The 17,294-nt window shown below is 38.6% G+C and overlaps 1 protein-coding gene across 3 annotated transcripts in view; it reads right to left on the bottom strand.

Moving 5' to 3' along the window:
• Nucleotides 1–519: 519 nt before the first annotated feature.
• LOC135459272 (spindlin-Z-like) overlaps nucleotides 520–17,294 on the bottom strand; it is a 104,819-nt gene continuing 88,044 nt past the window's right edge. For all 3 annotated transcript variants that reach the window (XM_064735050.1, XM_064735052.1, XM_064735051.1), the window contains exons 4-6: nucleotides 6,744–6,997; nucleotides 5,506–5,739; nucleotides 520–4,232 (exon numbers count right to left, since the gene is read on the bottom strand). In XM_064735050.1, coding sequence (XP_064591120.1) covers nucleotides 4,033–4,232; nucleotides 5,506–5,739; nucleotides 6,744–6,997 — 688 coding nt within the window. In that variant the 3' untranslated portion in view covers nucleotides 520–4,032. The remainder of the gene's footprint in view (nucleotides 4,233–5,505; nucleotides 5,740–6,743; nucleotides 6,998–17,294) is intronic.

Genomic DNA, 17,294 nt, shown 5'->3' on the forward strand with positions numbered 1-17,294 from the left:
GCTATTATTCTCTTCACTGCTCATCATGTCTAGTTTTGGATAAATTCTACTTTTTTTTTTAAATTTAGTGAGCAAAATAAAATTCCAATTCTAGTTAAGCCCATTAATTCAAAGCAGTCAAATCTATGAGCTAAACACTGACAAACACTTCTACTGTTCTCTGCTTCTTAACTACTGATTACAGGGTAAGCTAGTGTGTTTTGGAAATAAGATGCTTCCTCACAGACTTGCTTAAACCTCTGAGGAGGAATTTTCCTTTTTTTGGTGAAATACAATTTAAGCATTATGCTTTACCTCAGTGAAATTCCATCTTACTGACATTCATACTTACATGCAGGAAAAAAATTGACTTAGCAAGCAAACTTATTTCATAAGGGGAAAGTACTATACCAGCACATATGGCCCAACTTTAAAATACTAAGCCTTTTTAAATTAAAATACTGAAGAAACTGCTTCTTTGCAGTCTGAAGTCACATCACTACATTTTGCTCATGAGAATAAAATTTAAAGTCATGAGTTGCACATAAAGGATTTATTTTAAATGTTTTAAGGATAGAGTTACATCATAATTATAAAAATTACTTACAGAATTAAGTAACAGATTTAAAGTGTTCATACTTCTAAATGCAAAGAAAATAAAAAATAATGAAACCAAGCTTTAAAGATGAAGTCACTACCTAATTTTAAAATGTGAACACGAAGACCTTTGAACTATACACATACCGAGAACCATTCAAAGTGCACAAATGATATAAAATACAAAATGCACAACATTTTCAAGGAACCATAAACTGTTTTTTACTCTAATTATTTTTCCCTGAAGCAACTTTAATTTATTCTATTTGAAGATAAATCTTCAATTTTAAAGAATTAATTTAAAGAAGATAGATACCTATTGTTATAAATAGGATTTTCCCCAAAGTATTTCAGTCTTTATGTAGTCCCACTTAGTTAAGGGTTTGGCATTCAAAAGAAAAAAAAAATCATTGTTTTACTTATCAATTATGATTTTATTTATTCTTGAACAGAATACATGGTCCCTTCAAATGCTGTATGACATACAACTGGAAAATTACCTTTCGTTGGAACTATGTTTGCCTCACCAGTGCATTTAATCCTATTAACAACCATTTAAAGAGCACAATAAGGAAATTCACAAAAAACTGAACACAAAATAAAAACAGAACAAACCCCAAACCTAAACATTATAACATGCAACTTCCATTTGTTACATTGAATGTTCTAACCTTCTAAGCATGCAAAAAAGGATGGTCTGCATTTAAGGTGGGTTTTTTTCCTTTTTAAAAGTTTTCCATGGCAGCTCGACATCATGCACACACAATATACAACAATACTACAGCAGGTAAATGAGAGGCTAATAATTTTTATACCAAGATCCATGGCTTGTGTCATCACAAGACCTATGATAAATTTGGAAAGTAATGTTGAACCCCTAGAACAAGGGACCAACATGTAGTTACTAGGGTAATGCAAGCACTGCATGGAGATCTGAAACATGAGCCTAAAGTAAGCCCAAAACAGATGGCAGGGAGTGGAATAAGTCTCAAGTCTCAAAACGGTGGTTTAAGCTGTTAAAAAAACCAACCACAAAACCAAAACCACCTCTCCACACAAATCTTAAGAAAAAAAAGATGAAAAGAAAAATCCCATGCAACAGACAATGGGGGCATCTAAAAACAACCATAAAATTTGACAGTATATACTGTATAGATTATATTCTAATTAGCAAAATATGTGGTGTATTAGAGTGGCTTACATAAAAACCCACAAATGCAAGCCAAATGCTAAAAATGTTCCAGTAGAGCTAAACCTCAAATATTTCAAAACAAACCTTGTTGTTACATCCTTAGATGTAAAGCCCAAAATTCATTGTACTAAGTTATTAGTGTATTTTGTGTGTAATCAATACACTCATTCTTGTGCCACAAATATCAACTTGGGCTCATGGAGCCAGGCTCAGCTTTGAGATTTACATGCAGGACTCTTAAGAGTCAATAGGAAGCACATAACAGATCTGCAGGATGAAAGCACTGTGTTGCAAATCTGTTCATTTTGTTCAAAACACAATGAAAATTTACTGACTAGATACTTGGTGCTTAAAGACTGGATTGAGAAGTTTTGAACTGAAAGACAATAGCCTGCCTTTGGTTGCCCATGGTGAAATACAGGACATAATGCAATATAGTAGCAAGGGACAAAGAATTGATACCATATTTATACAGTATTACCATTTAACACCATAATGAGGCACAAGCCTTAAGGCTAAAGCATGAAATCAGGCAAAAAAAAAAAAAAAAGACAGAAAAGGATTTAAGCCACTGAGTCTTTGCTATTAAGAATACTCACAATAGAGGTCAGACCCCTGATCTCTGATTAGCAGTATCTCTCCTGCATCCTTCCACTAACATCATCAAGTTGGATATCTACATATTCCTTCTTTCCATCAATAGCATTGACTGTATTCACATTCTTCACATACTGTATTTCTGTGAAGCAGTGGTTTGAAGCCTGTAGAGCTCTGTTTCAACATGAAAATTTTGTTGCTGTGCTGATCCTCATTACAATTATGATGCTTTTAAAAGTTGCTATTCTTAAAAACCCAAATACCCTAACCTTGATTTACAACTATGTTGCAAGATTAAAACTGTGAAAGGATTCTGCTGTTGTGGGCTGTTATTTGCATCCACAATCTAATGCAGATGACTGAACCACTGAGACAGCCTATAGCTCCCATTAGATAGTACATCACTGGCATGCATAACTCTAGTGTTCACAGAATGAAATTCATGTTAATGGCATACCTCAAAGCAAGTACACCACAAAAGGCAACAACAGGTTTAAACTGTAGATTTGTCTGGACACTCCTTACGTGGAAAAGCCAAAAATAGAATACACTGAAATTATGCCTTCTTGAACCAAAATGGTTAAAAACAATAGCAAAGCCCAGCACAAAACAAAGCAAAGGAATACAGCAGACTGAGGAGAAGGCAACAAATGCTTCTCCTTCTCTAAAGGAGGTCCTCAGTGTAAAAGGACGCCCCTCCTGCATAACTTGTATTTATTGTGTAAAAGATTAACTAATACTAGCTTTCTAAGTTCACACACAAACATCCAGGTTGCTAGGTTCTGATATTAAATGAGAGACTACTGATTGCTGATGTGTAGTCCAAAGTCTGCTTAAGTAGCATTATATACTGTTAAACTTGTGGCACCAAGCACTTGTATTCTGCTACGAAATGTGTATAACAAAACAAAACACAACATTTAGGATTAATGGCAGCTTTGTTGTGTGTATTTTACTGGTTCCTACACAACTTGTAAACACAGGCCCTTAACCTTCATTTTCTAATTAGCTGGATATACAGATTAAATATATTTTTATAGCTTAAAGCCTTTTCACTGAAAGGTGCATAAGTCAAACACTTGATATCCTACTGCCCTGTGACTAGTAAAAAACACACAAGTATTTAATAACTTAATTTGAAAGAGTAGAAACACAGTAAATTGATGTTACGTGGGTTAGACACTCCTTACTGCTGCACAAACTGTTTAAATCTTTCAGAAAAGTCACCTCTGTCTCAACCCAGAAAACAGGGACTGCCAGTAGCCAAGAAATTAAATTTAATGTTGCAAAAGAAGACATATGAAAAATAGCAAACTACACTTGCATGTGGCAGTTGAACAGGTGATGCAAGGTTGAAGAAAAAGTTAATCTAAGAAAAAATCTAGATTACAATACTAGATTGACTTCACACAACTTGAATTTGCAACTGTTCTTAGCTTTTAACTCCCTACCACCCAAATATATTGATTTCCTTCAAGAAAAGGAGCTCTCTTAAGATGTGTCATAAGCACATAAATTTGTATTATTCAGAACAAAACAGTTGCTGGCAGAGATTGTGGGTTCGCAGGGACATCTAAATTTTCATTCAACTGAAAAACAGTCAAGTCTGTGTCTACAAATTTTACATTTAATAGTTCCACAAATTTGGCAGAAGTTCATGATGACGTCTAGGATGTCTTCACCAAATCATAGACATAAATATGGAAATCATCATCAAACTTGATGAAATAGACAGATGGTTTGGCTTCAACTTGATGAATGACCATGCCAGTCCGTTTTGAGCCATCTTCTTTGGCATATTCCACTTGTTTGCCTACCAGGCTGTCTACAACTTCACCTGGTTCTCGTTCTGCAGGAGGCGAATCATCTGTAATATGAAAATACATTGAACTTTGGTAGACATTTATGGATTTTTTGCAATATACAAAAATGCAGACTTCTTTATAAGTTAAGAAAGTCACAAGTTCAAAATGCAAAGTATGTCTAAAGTAGTTTAGACAAGCGCCTATTGCCATGCTTCTAGAGTAGTCACAGATGTTATTTTTTAAGTAATACTGTTCACTTTTATGAATTAAAAATTAGCACTTCAATTGGTTAGAAAAGTAAATCTTTTGACATGAAGGTTTACACAGCAATTGCAAAAAATGTTTGTAGATCATTGAATTTGAGCCCCCAGCAGAACAAGGCACTGAGTATATTTAACAGAAAGGCAGGTGTACTAGAACTCACTATCCAAAATGTCAATACAAATATGTCATTGCAACAAAACTACATCTTCCAAGCTAAGTGTAACCTCCTTAATCAATAATGCTGTAAAAAGGAGCTTTCAATTTTACACTAGAATGGATACTGTTGTGAAGTTTAATCTTATTATTTGCTTTTCAAGCAAAATCTACCCAGAAGTATCCTTAAATACACAATTCACATTGTCTGTAAAGGACACAAATTATCAACAAATTTTTTTCTTCTTTTTTTTTTTTTTTAATTAGCTAAAATCTCTTGAACAACACTGATTCTGCAAAAAATATTTCTAGGAAAAAAGCCAATTAACTTTCACATTAAAAAAGAAAGAAAAAATATTCCTCCTAACCTATTGAATTTTTTTCCTGTTTATATGTTTAAACATATGAGAGAAAATGAGTTTTGAAATTATTAGTGCTCCTTTCCTCCAAGAAACTATTCAAAAACTTTTCAAACTGATGATGCTTACCCAAACTAAATTAACCTATTTTAGTTAGCCCCAAGACATTATTTTTATAACAACTGCTTCAAAAATATAACTCCTTGATTTGTGACACTTCTATAAGAAAATAACAATGGAAAGATTCTAGTTTGTCCATGTTAAAAAAAAATCTTAGTGCAATCTCTTTATAATAGTATGCATATCTTTATCAAAATTAGGAATTATAATGGAAAAGGATTTTCCAGTATTTATTGCATATTTCACCACTGACTCAAGGAAAATATTTCAGAAATTGTTTAATACACATATTTTTTCAGTTGTGTTGTAACCTTTGCTAGTTTTGACACTTAAAAAGATACTTCTTTGTCAACTCTCTTTTCCATACATAACCCATAAGCTGTATAATAATACAGAGAGATGCCACTTTTCAGAATAAAAAAGTAACCAGTCTACTTACTGGAATCGGGCATAATGCGAAGGTCACCTTCTTTATAGTCATCTAAGAGTTGGTACATATACAAGACAGGATCTTTCTCGTAGGTAATATAAAACCATGTGTTCATAATAGGAGCTCGAGCCAAGACCATTCCCCTCCATTCATCTTTTGAGCCATCCTCTGTCTCAAACATATGTTCCACAGCTTTGCCAATCATTGTGTCTGCCAGATGGGCATCACTAATTCGAGATGAAGCTGAAATGGTAGCAGTTTATAAGTATGTCCATTCAAAAAATACAGAAATAAATCTTTACAAAACATAATCTTTATCCAGATTTATTAATAATTTTAAAGTTAGTAAATTCACATAAAAAACAAATAATGCCCATTTCAGAGAGTTGAAGATCAAAGAACAGCAGAACTCGAATAATTATTTTAACATGTTAACACTCTTAATTGACATTTTCCATCATTGCACTCCCCCCAATCAAGCTATCATAATGCAAGGTAAAGGGAGACCAATATAAGTCACAGCATGGAATAGCATCTGTAATTTAAATGTTTATACTGAAGGGGAGGAGGAGGGGAGGAAGAGAGGCTAAATCACAGAGCAGCTCTATGAAGTTATTAATGAAGGTGTTAGGTTTGGTTCCCCCTAACCCCATTCTAGAGACTGCTACTGATTTCTTTGCAGTCAGGAAACCCAAGAGTTGATTCCATTAAAAAAACCCCACATTATTAGGTCAAACTTCGAACTTTACAGTTTGGAAACACCTGCAGTTCAACAATTCTGTGCTAATTGTAAAAAACAATAAAGCCTTGTTACTAGTTAAGTTACTAGTTACTAAGTTATTTCACTTAGAAAATGCTTTTTCCCCCTCCATTTGTATTAATACCTATTGAAAGCACATTAAAAAAAACCCCAACCAAACACATAATTAATGTCAAACACATGCAAGACAGCATAGCCAGGACATTTCTCAGCTGGCTCAGAGTTTAAATTTTAATAGAAATATCAACACTACATGTACATAAGCTCATTAGGGATAAGACTCCCAAAAAGAAAACCCATGGAACTTTCTACATACAATTTAAAGACAAGCGACAGCACTAATCTCTCTGTTATCATCAAAACTTTGTGAACTAAAAAAAATAAAAATTGAACAGAGCATTTAGATTATCTACCATATACTGAAAAGTAATTTAATAAAATTTAAATGTTCTGACAACATATTCACATATAGGAAAAAACCTCTTACCAACTCTGTCTGGAAGGACTTCAAGTGCTGAAACTCTTTCATCTTTGTGCAGTTCTAGTCCATACACACAATCAAATCCATCATACTTTATAAGATAGAGGGAGGGATTTACAGGAACTTGATCAAGAACTGTGCCTTTCCATTGTGTTACAGGTCCGCTCCCTTCTCTCCAACCATGCTGTATTCTGCAGCCTACAATGTTTCTTCGTGGCTGAGAAATAGGTTTGCTTGGTCCAACATTGTTTCTATGCTTTCTGTACACAGATACAAACATAACATTAAACAAGTACATACTCAAAATTCTACTCTGGACAAGAGCTGCATGCTTTAAGAAGGCAATATATTACACTTATATATTAATATAAGATACATTAATTTATACAGCTTAATGTACCTTATTCAAATTAGGGTATAAAGAATACTACATTGCTCTGGTAAAAGAAAAAACCCACACTGAAAAGTAGTGGAATACTTTCAATATTTTGTATAAGGTTGCTTTCATAGTAGTAGTTCCTAAAACTAGTTTGCTTAAGCCAAAAGAACTATTTTAGGCATCGCTACACAGAAAATCAAAAGTAAAACTTGATTGTTAAAACCCTAAATTAGCTCTGAAAGAGCAATGTCACCTAATAGTATATACTTTTGCTACCTTGTTGCTCTCCGCAGAATGGTAAACATAATTCCCTCACCCCAATAGGAAGAATCCAGTGGAAACATTAGTGATGGTTGGTTAAAATTCTTCAGAGCGTTTGTTTTCCCTAACTTGTCATCTGAAGGAAATTTCACTTCTCTCTGCACTTACAGGTATCTTTGACTTCAAGTATTTTTAAAGGCACATGGTAGCAACAACATTTTCTAACATTCCTTTTTAGTACAACACAAGAAAAATTATATGCAAAGGTCACAGCAAGAGAAGTGATACTCTTTAAGCAGATAATAGATTAAATATACTTGTTACCCTTCCTCATTTTTGTAATCTAACTTGCATAGGAAGATTCCTTCTGGTGAATGGCAGCTGCTCTGATAAACAGTCATGTAAGCTATTTGACAGTTTCAACCCACTAAAACAGTGTTACACAAGTTTTATTCTATTGAGTTAAATAAACCAAAACAGTAGCTTGACATTTGTGAATACAACATATGAAGAAACATGAACATTACAACATTACATTGGTGATAAATGTATATTATCATATTTATTTTAGCATGTTACAATATGCATATTCATTCCTAGAGTGATATTTAGTGGGTTGCCTGATTAAAATTCTCACAATTGTTAGCTAATTCCAAAATAAATGTTTTTATTAATTACCAGTTATAGTAGTCTTCATTTAAATGGCAATATACACATTAGAAGCATGCTTAAAAGCAACATCTAAAAACAGAAAAATCAGTTGCAGAAAACAACATCCATCCTTAGATTAGTGACAGTGACCAAAGAAAAATGTCTCTAGGAACAATGAAAGCTCAAAGAACAACCCATGTATGCAAGAGATCCAAAAGACAAAAATAGCAATCTTATCAATGAAGTCTCATTATGAATCTTAAAAACCAATAAAAACAGTATATAAAATTAGTAATGCTGAAGATGTAATAACTCCATTAAAAACAAGATGTATAATTCCTTCAATAGCTTGTCCCACCTCAAGACTTTCATTCTTCATGAAAGTCTTAGCAGAGTTCCACAGTATCTTTTGTCTAATTAAACTTCTGTGATGATTTAATCTGATTAAGGAGATCAGTCTGCATTCACAATTTATCTTGTTGAAGTTAGTATTAAAGAAATGCTAATCTCTTCCAGTTAAGAGGAACTCCTCTGCAGAGTTGGTTCTAATTTTCCACAGAAACTTGAACATATGTTCAAATACTCATTCTTGCTCAAGTCTTGCTTTAAAAAAAAATATAATAGTCTCTGAAAAGTTTTATTCTGAATAAATGAGATGAGAAATCTGTTTCTTGGGCACAATGAAAATTACTTTATTTTGCATTAAATTAATCAATTGAATTTTAATGAATTGTGATTCCATTATTCCATTTTAAGGCATCCTCACAGAATAAAACCAACTGTTACTGAAGCTAAAAAGTTAAAGTTAAAAAGATAAAATAATACTGTTCATGTTTAACCACACAGTTAATTTCACTTTCTGCTTATAAATCATAACATTTAAATTTGCACAATTAAGTGAAAAGCTTCAGTCACTTAAAATATGACAAAAAAAAGCTACACAATACAGTTCAATTTGGTTACTACCTTTTAAAACACCTTGGAGAGAGCAAAAAGTGTCATATATGCAATTACAAATCAAGGAGCAGCTACGTATACTTGCAGTTCAAGTTTTCCTTTGTTTGAAGGCTGGTACTACTGGACAGCCACTCATTGTTATTTGTATCACTATTAGTTATAGCAGGAAATAACGATTTTCAAACAAATAAATTGCCAAAGAATTGGCATTTTTGCTTGCTACTGAACATGTCATAGGAAAGAAAACAGATTTCTAACTGACTACAAAAAACAATCATAGAATGATCAGCCTTTAAAAATCATTTACATCCAATTCTTCTACCCCCTGCTATGGACATCCTTCATTAAATCAGGTTGCTCAAAGACCCATCCAAACTGACCATGAACACTTTTCAATGATGGGGAATCCACAGCTTCTCTGGGCAATCTGTTCCAGTGCCTCACAACCCTCATCATAGGAAATTTCTTCCTTATGTCAAATCTAAACCTACCCTCTTTCACTTTAAAACCATTGCCCTTAGTTCTGTCAATACAGACCCTGGTAAAAAGTTTCTTTGTCTTTTCATAAGCCCCTTTTATATATTGAAAAGCAGCAATAAGGTCTCCCCAGAGTCTTCTTCAGGCTGAACAACCCCAACTCTCTCAGCCTGTCATCATAGGAGAGGTGTTCCAGTCCTCTGATTTCATTTTCATGGCCCTCCTCTGGGCCCACTCCAACAGGTCCACATCTTTCTTGTACTGAGGACCTCAGAGCTGCATGCAGTACTCCAGGTGGGGTCTCATTAGACCAGAGGGTGTGGTGGCTAGAATCACCTCTCCTGTCGTGCTGGCCACACTTCCTTGATTCAGCCCAGGATACAATTGGCTTTCTGGGCTGCAAGCACACATTGCCATCTCATATTCAATTTTTTATACACTAGTGCCCCCAAATGCTTCTCTGCAGGGCTGCTCTCAATCCATTCATCCCCCAGTCTGTATTGATACTGGGGATTGCCCTGACCCAGGTGCAGCACCTTGTACTTGGCCTTGTTGAACTTTATGAGGCTCACATGGACTGAGCCTTTTAAGGTCCCTCTGGATGGCATCCCTTACCACAAGTGAATCAACTGCTCTGCTCATCTTGGTATTATCTGTAAGCTTGCTGCAGGCGCACTCAATCCCACTGTCTATCAGAGAATCATAGAATTGTTTGGGTTGGAAGGGGACCTTGAAGATCATCTAGTTCCAATCCCCCTGCCACAGACAATGACACCTTCAACTAGACCATGTTGTACATAGCCCCATCCAACCCGGCCTTGAACACCTCCAAGGATGGGGCATCCACAACTTCTCTAGGCAAACTGTTCCAGTTCCTCACCACACTCCCAGTAAAGAATTTATTCCTAATATCTAATCTAAATCTACTCTCAATTTAACCCATTCCCCCTTGTAATGTCACTACATGCTCTTGTAAATAATCTTGTCCCATCTTACCTGCAAGTTCCCTTCAGGTACTGGAAGGCTGCAATTAGGTCACTCAAAAGCCTTCTCTTCTCCAGGCTGAATAATCCCAATTCTCCCAGACTTTCCTTGTAGAAGAGGTGCTCCATTCCTCTAATCATCTTTGTGGCCTTGTCTAGACTTGCTCCAACAGGTCAGTGTCTTTCCTGTGCTCGGGATCCCAGAGCTGGATGCAACACTGCAGATGGAGGCTCTCAAGAGCTGAGTAGAGGGGCAGAATCACCTCCCTTGACCTACTGGCCACACTTCTTTTGATACAGCTCAGGATACGATTGGCTTTCTGGGCTGCCAGTGCACGTGGCCAGCTCATGTCTAGCCTCTCATCCACCAGCACTCCCAAGTCCTTCTCTTCAGGGCTGCTCTCAATCTGTTCATCCCCCAGCCTGTATTGATATTGGGGTTTGCCCTGACCCAGGTACAGCACTGTGTACTTGGTCATGTTAAACCTCATGAGATTCCCATGAGCCCCTTTCTTGAGCCTGTCTAGGTCCCTCTGGATAGCATCCCACCCTTCAGGTGTGTCAACAGCACTATGTTGTTGATAAACATAATGAACACTACTGGTCCCAGTATGGACCCTTAAGGGACACCACTCATTATTGGTATCTACTTGGACACTGAGCTGTTGACTTTGAATGCATCCATTAGCCAATTCCTTATCCATGTAACAGTCCATCTATCAAACCCATGTCTCTCCAATTTAGAGGAAGGAATAAGTCCACAGCAGATAACATCAGTTGCTCTTCTCTTGTCCATTGATGCAGTCACTCCATCCTAGAAGGCCACTGCATTAGTCAGGCATGACTTGCCCTTGCTGAAGCCATGTTGGCTGTCTATAATCACCTCCCTGTTTTCCATATGTTTGAATATGTCTTCCAGGCAGATATGTTCCATGATCTTACCAGGAATAGAGGTAAGACTGACTGGTCAGTAGTTCCCCGGGAACTTTGCACCACCCTTTTCAAAAATGGATGTGTAATAACCATGACCAGTATGCTTCCATATAAGATAATAGTCAACTTTCTCAAACCTCTTTTTATATCAATAGTATGTTGTTTCTGTGATAAGCACAGGAACACATAAGTATGTAAATTTTGAGATGGTATAATGAGAAAATCCAAAATGTTTCCCTTCTGTTTTATTAGAATTATCCTTAAAATTTCACAAAGTTTTGTTCCTAAAGACTGGAATAACATTTCAAAGCCTTAGACATTCAAAATTTAAGTCGTCATATGTCACAGCTAGTCTGTAGCTGAGCAATTAATTTGGTTAACAGACAGAGACCTCAAGCAATCACATTCCATCTTAAGCTGCAGACATCTCACTGGTCAGGACACTGTGTTAAAAGCAGACCAATCAACATTATAGACTGGGACGTTTCAAACCCCCTATATAAGGCTGGGTTCAAAGAATAAAGCTCTCTCTCTTGCCACATGGACCTTGGGTGTGTGGCATCTCTGTCTCTGACTCACCCCTCCACGTTACAGTCACACATACATAAAACACACAGAGCCAGGAAAAGCAAATAATGTCAAGTCCTGAAAACAATTCCTGATGCTTCAGTTATGCACTCATTGTAAAAGGCCCTTCAATTCCACTAAGTTTCAGATCCTCTTATTTCAAAGAAATTATAGAATCATTTAGGTTGGAAAAGACCTTTAAGATCACTGAGTTCACCTGCAAACCTAACACTGCCAAGTCCACCACTAAACCACATCCCTAAGCAACACATTACACATCTTTTCAATACCTCCAAGGATGCTGACTTCAACACTTCCCTGGGCATTCTGTTCCAATGCTTGATAACCCTTTAACTGAAGATATGTTTCCTAATATCCATTTTAAACCTCCCCTGGCTCAACTATTGCTTGTTATTTTGGAGAAAAGACCAATACCCACATCACTACAACCTCTTTTCAGGTAGCTGTAGAGAGCTATGAGGTCCCTCTGAGCCTCCTTTTCTCCAGGTTAAACAGCCCCAGTTCCCTCAGCTGCTCCCCATAAGACTTGTGCTCTAGACACTTCCCCAGCTTTTTTGCCCTTCCTTGGATACACTCCAACACCTCAACGTGTTTTTTGTAGTGAGGTGCCCAAAACTGAACACAGTACTCGAGGTGCAGCCTCACCAGTGCAGAGTACAAGGGGACAATCACTTCCCTAGTCTTGCTGGCAACACTATTGATGATATAAGCTAGGATGCCATTGGCCTTCTTGGCCACCTGGGCACACACTGGCTCATGTTCAGCTGACTGTCAACCAACCCTCCCACATCCTTTTCTGCCAGGTATCTTTTCAGACACTCTTTCCCTAACCTGTAGTGTTGCATGGAGTTTGTTGGGACCTAAGTGCAGAACCCAACACTTGGCCTTGTTGAACCTCAAAAAACTGGCCTTGACCCATTGATCCAATCTGTCCAAATCCCACTGTAGAGTTGTTACAGTGATTGAAAAGGATGTTGGCAAACCAAATATCTCCAAATGCTGCAGCCACCTCAGTGGCCAGGACCTGAAGAGGTGTGGAATTCAAACCAATGAGAACATCCAGACTGGGTCTTTCAAATGCCATATATAAAGGAGTGGTTGGAAAATAAAAGCTCTCTGTACCACACGAACATTGGGGTGAGTGGTCTCCTGAGCCTCTCACCCCTCCCTCCCCCATGATCTAACACAGAGTCTTTCTGCCATCCAGCAGATCAACACTCCCAGCCAACTTGGTGACACCTGTAAACTTGGTGAGGATACACTTGATCACCTCATCCAGGTCATTGATAAAGATATTAAACAGGACTGAGCCCTGTGGATGATGTCAAATTGGTTTTTGCCTTTTTTTCTTTTATGTATTTTCTATGTTCTTTACATGTATATTTGTAGCTCTGTAGCCTATCATAGTATTTGTAGCTAGCATTTTACCTACTCTATTAGACAGAAGGACAAAATAAATTCCCCAGTGCCTCCAAGCTGAGGGTCCAAGGTTAGATTCTGTGGGAAGTCAAGGTTGAAACTACCTCTCTGAGATACATTTTTATAAACAAAGTTTAGTTACTATTTAAAAGAGGAGGAATTCAAAGAGGGTTGAATGGAGGGAGCATTACCTCACCATGTCTCTAATTGGGGATTTTTGTAATTTATGGTAAATTGCTAAACATATAAAAATACAATAGAAATAGAGCTAGAAATACCACTAGAAAGCCAAGCTGGGAGCACTGTTCAGCTCATGACAGAAGTGGATATGTTAGCATTAGTCAGCTGCAAGCCTTGGCAACAGAAAGCAGAACCCTGAAGAAGGAATGCAAAAGTTAACAGTGTGCTTGGTACAATGTGCTTGGTAAGCAGAAATTATTTAAGATTGCACATATCTGCACTAGTGTGTTCAAGGCTTTTAATTAATCAATGTTACCTAGCTACATAAATGTTATAATTGTGCTATTTTTAGTTACAGCTGAAAAGGTATATAAGCTCAGCTGTGTATATCAATAAATGGCTTCATGTGTGCAAACCATGGAGACCCCATCTCTTTATTAATTGCTGTCAAATGGTGCCCTCGCGGTGACGAAGTGATGATCCTCTAGCTGAGTGATTGACAACAAGCCCTGCAAAACGAAGTGCTGCTCTGAGGAAGCAGGAAAGCCAGCTGGCAACGAACCCTTCCGGGATAAAGGAGGTGAGGTATCCCTCCAGGATATAAGAGGTTAACTGCTGCAGGGGACAATGGGTCAGGGGATGTCTGCCCGGGGAAAGAGACATTTTTGAACTTACGTCTAAGCTGTTGCAACAGCATGGCAAAACTTTGCCCTCACATGACTTAAAAGTCCTATTACAATGGGCAGCAGCTGAGATACCAGGAGTCACAGAGTCCATGGTCTTTATGACAGATTTGTGGGACAAAGCAGGAATTAAGCTATGGGATTCTGCTACCAAGGAAAATAAAGCAGCTGCAGAAATGCTACCCTCCTGGTGGGTGATTTTTGAGGTCTTAAAGGCCCAAGAAAAGTCCCAGGTTAAAGAGAATGCCTGCCCTCCCTCTACGGCAGAAGCTCAATGCTCTTTAAAATCTTAAGAGACTGCTGCTAAAATCAAACAGATTGCCATTTGCCTCCCCTTTACGGTAGAGTCTCAGAATTCCTTACATTCCGAGGAGACTGTGTCTCTCTCACCACAGCAAACATGACCCACAGCCCCGGTACCCTCCCTTATGAGGGAAAGGGAGGGGGGCCCTTTGCGCTCTGTAGGAGGTTTGGCTGCTGGCTACTGCCCAGACAACAGCGAGGAAAACAAAGAGGAGGACTGCTTTGATCCTGGGCCCATTGATCCTGACAAAGAACCTGGTTTGTATCCCTCCGATCCTCATGACAACTGGGTCTGTTTAAAACAGCAAGCATTAAGAGAGGGGGAATTTGACATTGCTGAAAGAATTGTGGCACCGGTAGTATATTTGGGACCCTAAAAGTAAACTGCCCATTGGGAACAGCTGTCTTTCCCAGAAATTAAAGAGCTCCAACAGGCAGCTACCGAGCACGTCATCAGTTCACTGCATTTTGCAAACGTGCTAGATTTTGTGTTTGCTGCTCACATAATGACCCCACACAATTTAAAAACTCTTGCTCGGCTACTGCTGTGCCTCATTCAATACAGTTTATGGGAAAAGGAGTGGGAGAAGGGTCTGCAACACCTTCTTATAACTTGTGTGGGTCATGCTAATCAGACCCTGGCAGGCCTCACAATCAGACAGCTTATGGGAATGACACCATACACAGATCCTGCTGCCCAGTTGCAAGACTGCCCAAGGGAAGCCCTTGATGGAGTCCCGGATGCAGCTCACCAAGCCTTTCTTAAGGTCCCCGATGCAAAAACACCTCAGAAAGCATTCACAACCATTGTCCAGGGGCCTAAAGAGCCCTACATGCAATTTATTGACTGCCTTAAGAAAGCACTTGAACACCAAATTGATAATTCTGACACCCGTGAAATTTTGCTTTTAAAATTTGCTGTTGAAAATGCAAACACAGACTGTAAAAAACAGCTTAAGTCCCTGCCTAACCAAGAACCAGCTCTTATTAAAATGGTTGAAACGTGCAACTATATTGGGACAATAGAACATCAGTATGAAGCCATGGCCGCAGCTTCTGCAGCCATCAAAGGTCCCTCTGGAACTCCCGGAGTCTGTTTCAGCTGTGGCAAACCTGGCCACCTTAAAAAAGACTGCTTCGCTCAGAAAGGAGCTAAGTCAAAAACCCCTGATGTATGTCCACGGTGTCATCAGAGGTGTCATTTTGCTAACCAGTGTCACTCTAAGTATGATTTTGAAGGTCACCCAATCCAGGAAAACTGGAATTGCAGTGTGGGCAGGCACCACGCTCCTACACAAATACCTCAGCCGCCTCCGCAGATGCTGCCACCACAGATGCCAACTCCGCAGATGCATCTACCAAGGATACCCTGTGGATGCCATGGGACAGAGAAAGAGAAACGGCAAGCATTTCTCACAGTAGCTTGTGAGAAATTTTAGGGAGTTGGAAAGATATGATAACTCGTTGAGCCTAAACAATTTGCAGGTGGTGTTTTTATACTTTATTTTTCTGTTCCTCTCAAGGACAGTGTGTGAGGAAGATGTTTCTGTTAGTTAGCCAGTAGAATAGAACCTATTGTACTACTCTATAAAAACCACGCGGTTCTTTTGAATAAAGCCTTCTTTGCATTTTCTACGATCCTGCCTCTCGCCTGTTCCTGCCTCGACCTCGGCACAAGAGTGACAATACCCAGCTGAGGATCGCCTCAAGTCTTTGCCCAGCAACTGCAGACAGTGCCGGACTGGACCTGGCAACCTCAATCACAATAACATTGCTCGATTCTTCTGTTCATTTACTCGCTACAGGAAATTTTGGCCCACCGGGACCCCAGAAAAGTGCTTTGCTGATGGGGAGGTCTTCAACTACCCTTTTAGGACTTTTTGTCCTCCCTGGAGTGATAGACTCAGACTCTGTTAGGGAAATTAAAATCATGGCTTGGACCCCCTTTCCACCCTGTACTGTCCCTCAAGGCACACATATGGCACAATTGATTCCCTTTTCACAAAATTTGTCATCCCCTGTAAAAGAATGCAAAACAAGGGTGGGAGGACTTGGTTCTATGGGAACTCCACAAATACTGTGGTCACAGACAATTTCTGATGAATGTCCCACTTGCAAATGTACCCTGACATTACAGGGGGAGCAGATAACACTCACTGGTATTTTAGATACTGGAGCTGATGCCACTGTTATCTCTAAAGCCAAGCGGCCCCCCACATGGCCCCTCACACAGGTACCCCAAGCCCTCACTGGGACTAGGGGGAGAAGTGCAGTTATCAAATTTGCGATCTACCTCAGGTGACGGGACCTGAAGGTCACATAGCTTCAGTAAAACTGTTTGTTCTGCCTGTAGCCATGGTATTATGGGGACGAGATGTACTTTCTCAATGGGGTCTCAAAATTCAGTCTGATTTTCAATAGGGGCCATTGTGGCATGAGATACCCTGAAATTAACCTGGAAAACTGATATATCCCTCTGGGTGGACCAGTGGCCCCTCCCACTACCTAAATTGCACACTCTTACTGACCTTGTCCAAGAGCAACTTCAGAAGGGACATATAGTCCCCTCTACCAGTCTCTGGAGTTCACCTGTGTTTGTAATTAAAAAAAAAAAAAAACTGGCAAGTGATGGTTGTATCAAGACCTCTGCAAAATCAATGCTGATATGGAGGACATGGGAGCACTCCAGATGGTCTTCCATCTCCCACCATGATCCCTCGAGATTTGCACCTGACAGTCATTG

This window comes from Zonotrichia leucophrys, chromosome W (assembly GCF_028769735.1).
Source record: "Zonotrichia leucophrys gambelii isolate GWCS_2022_RI chromosome W, RI_Zleu_2.0, whole genome shotgun sequence".
Taxonomy (NCBI): domain Eukaryota; kingdom Metazoa; phylum Chordata; class Aves; order Passeriformes; family Passerellidae; genus Zonotrichia; species Zonotrichia leucophrys.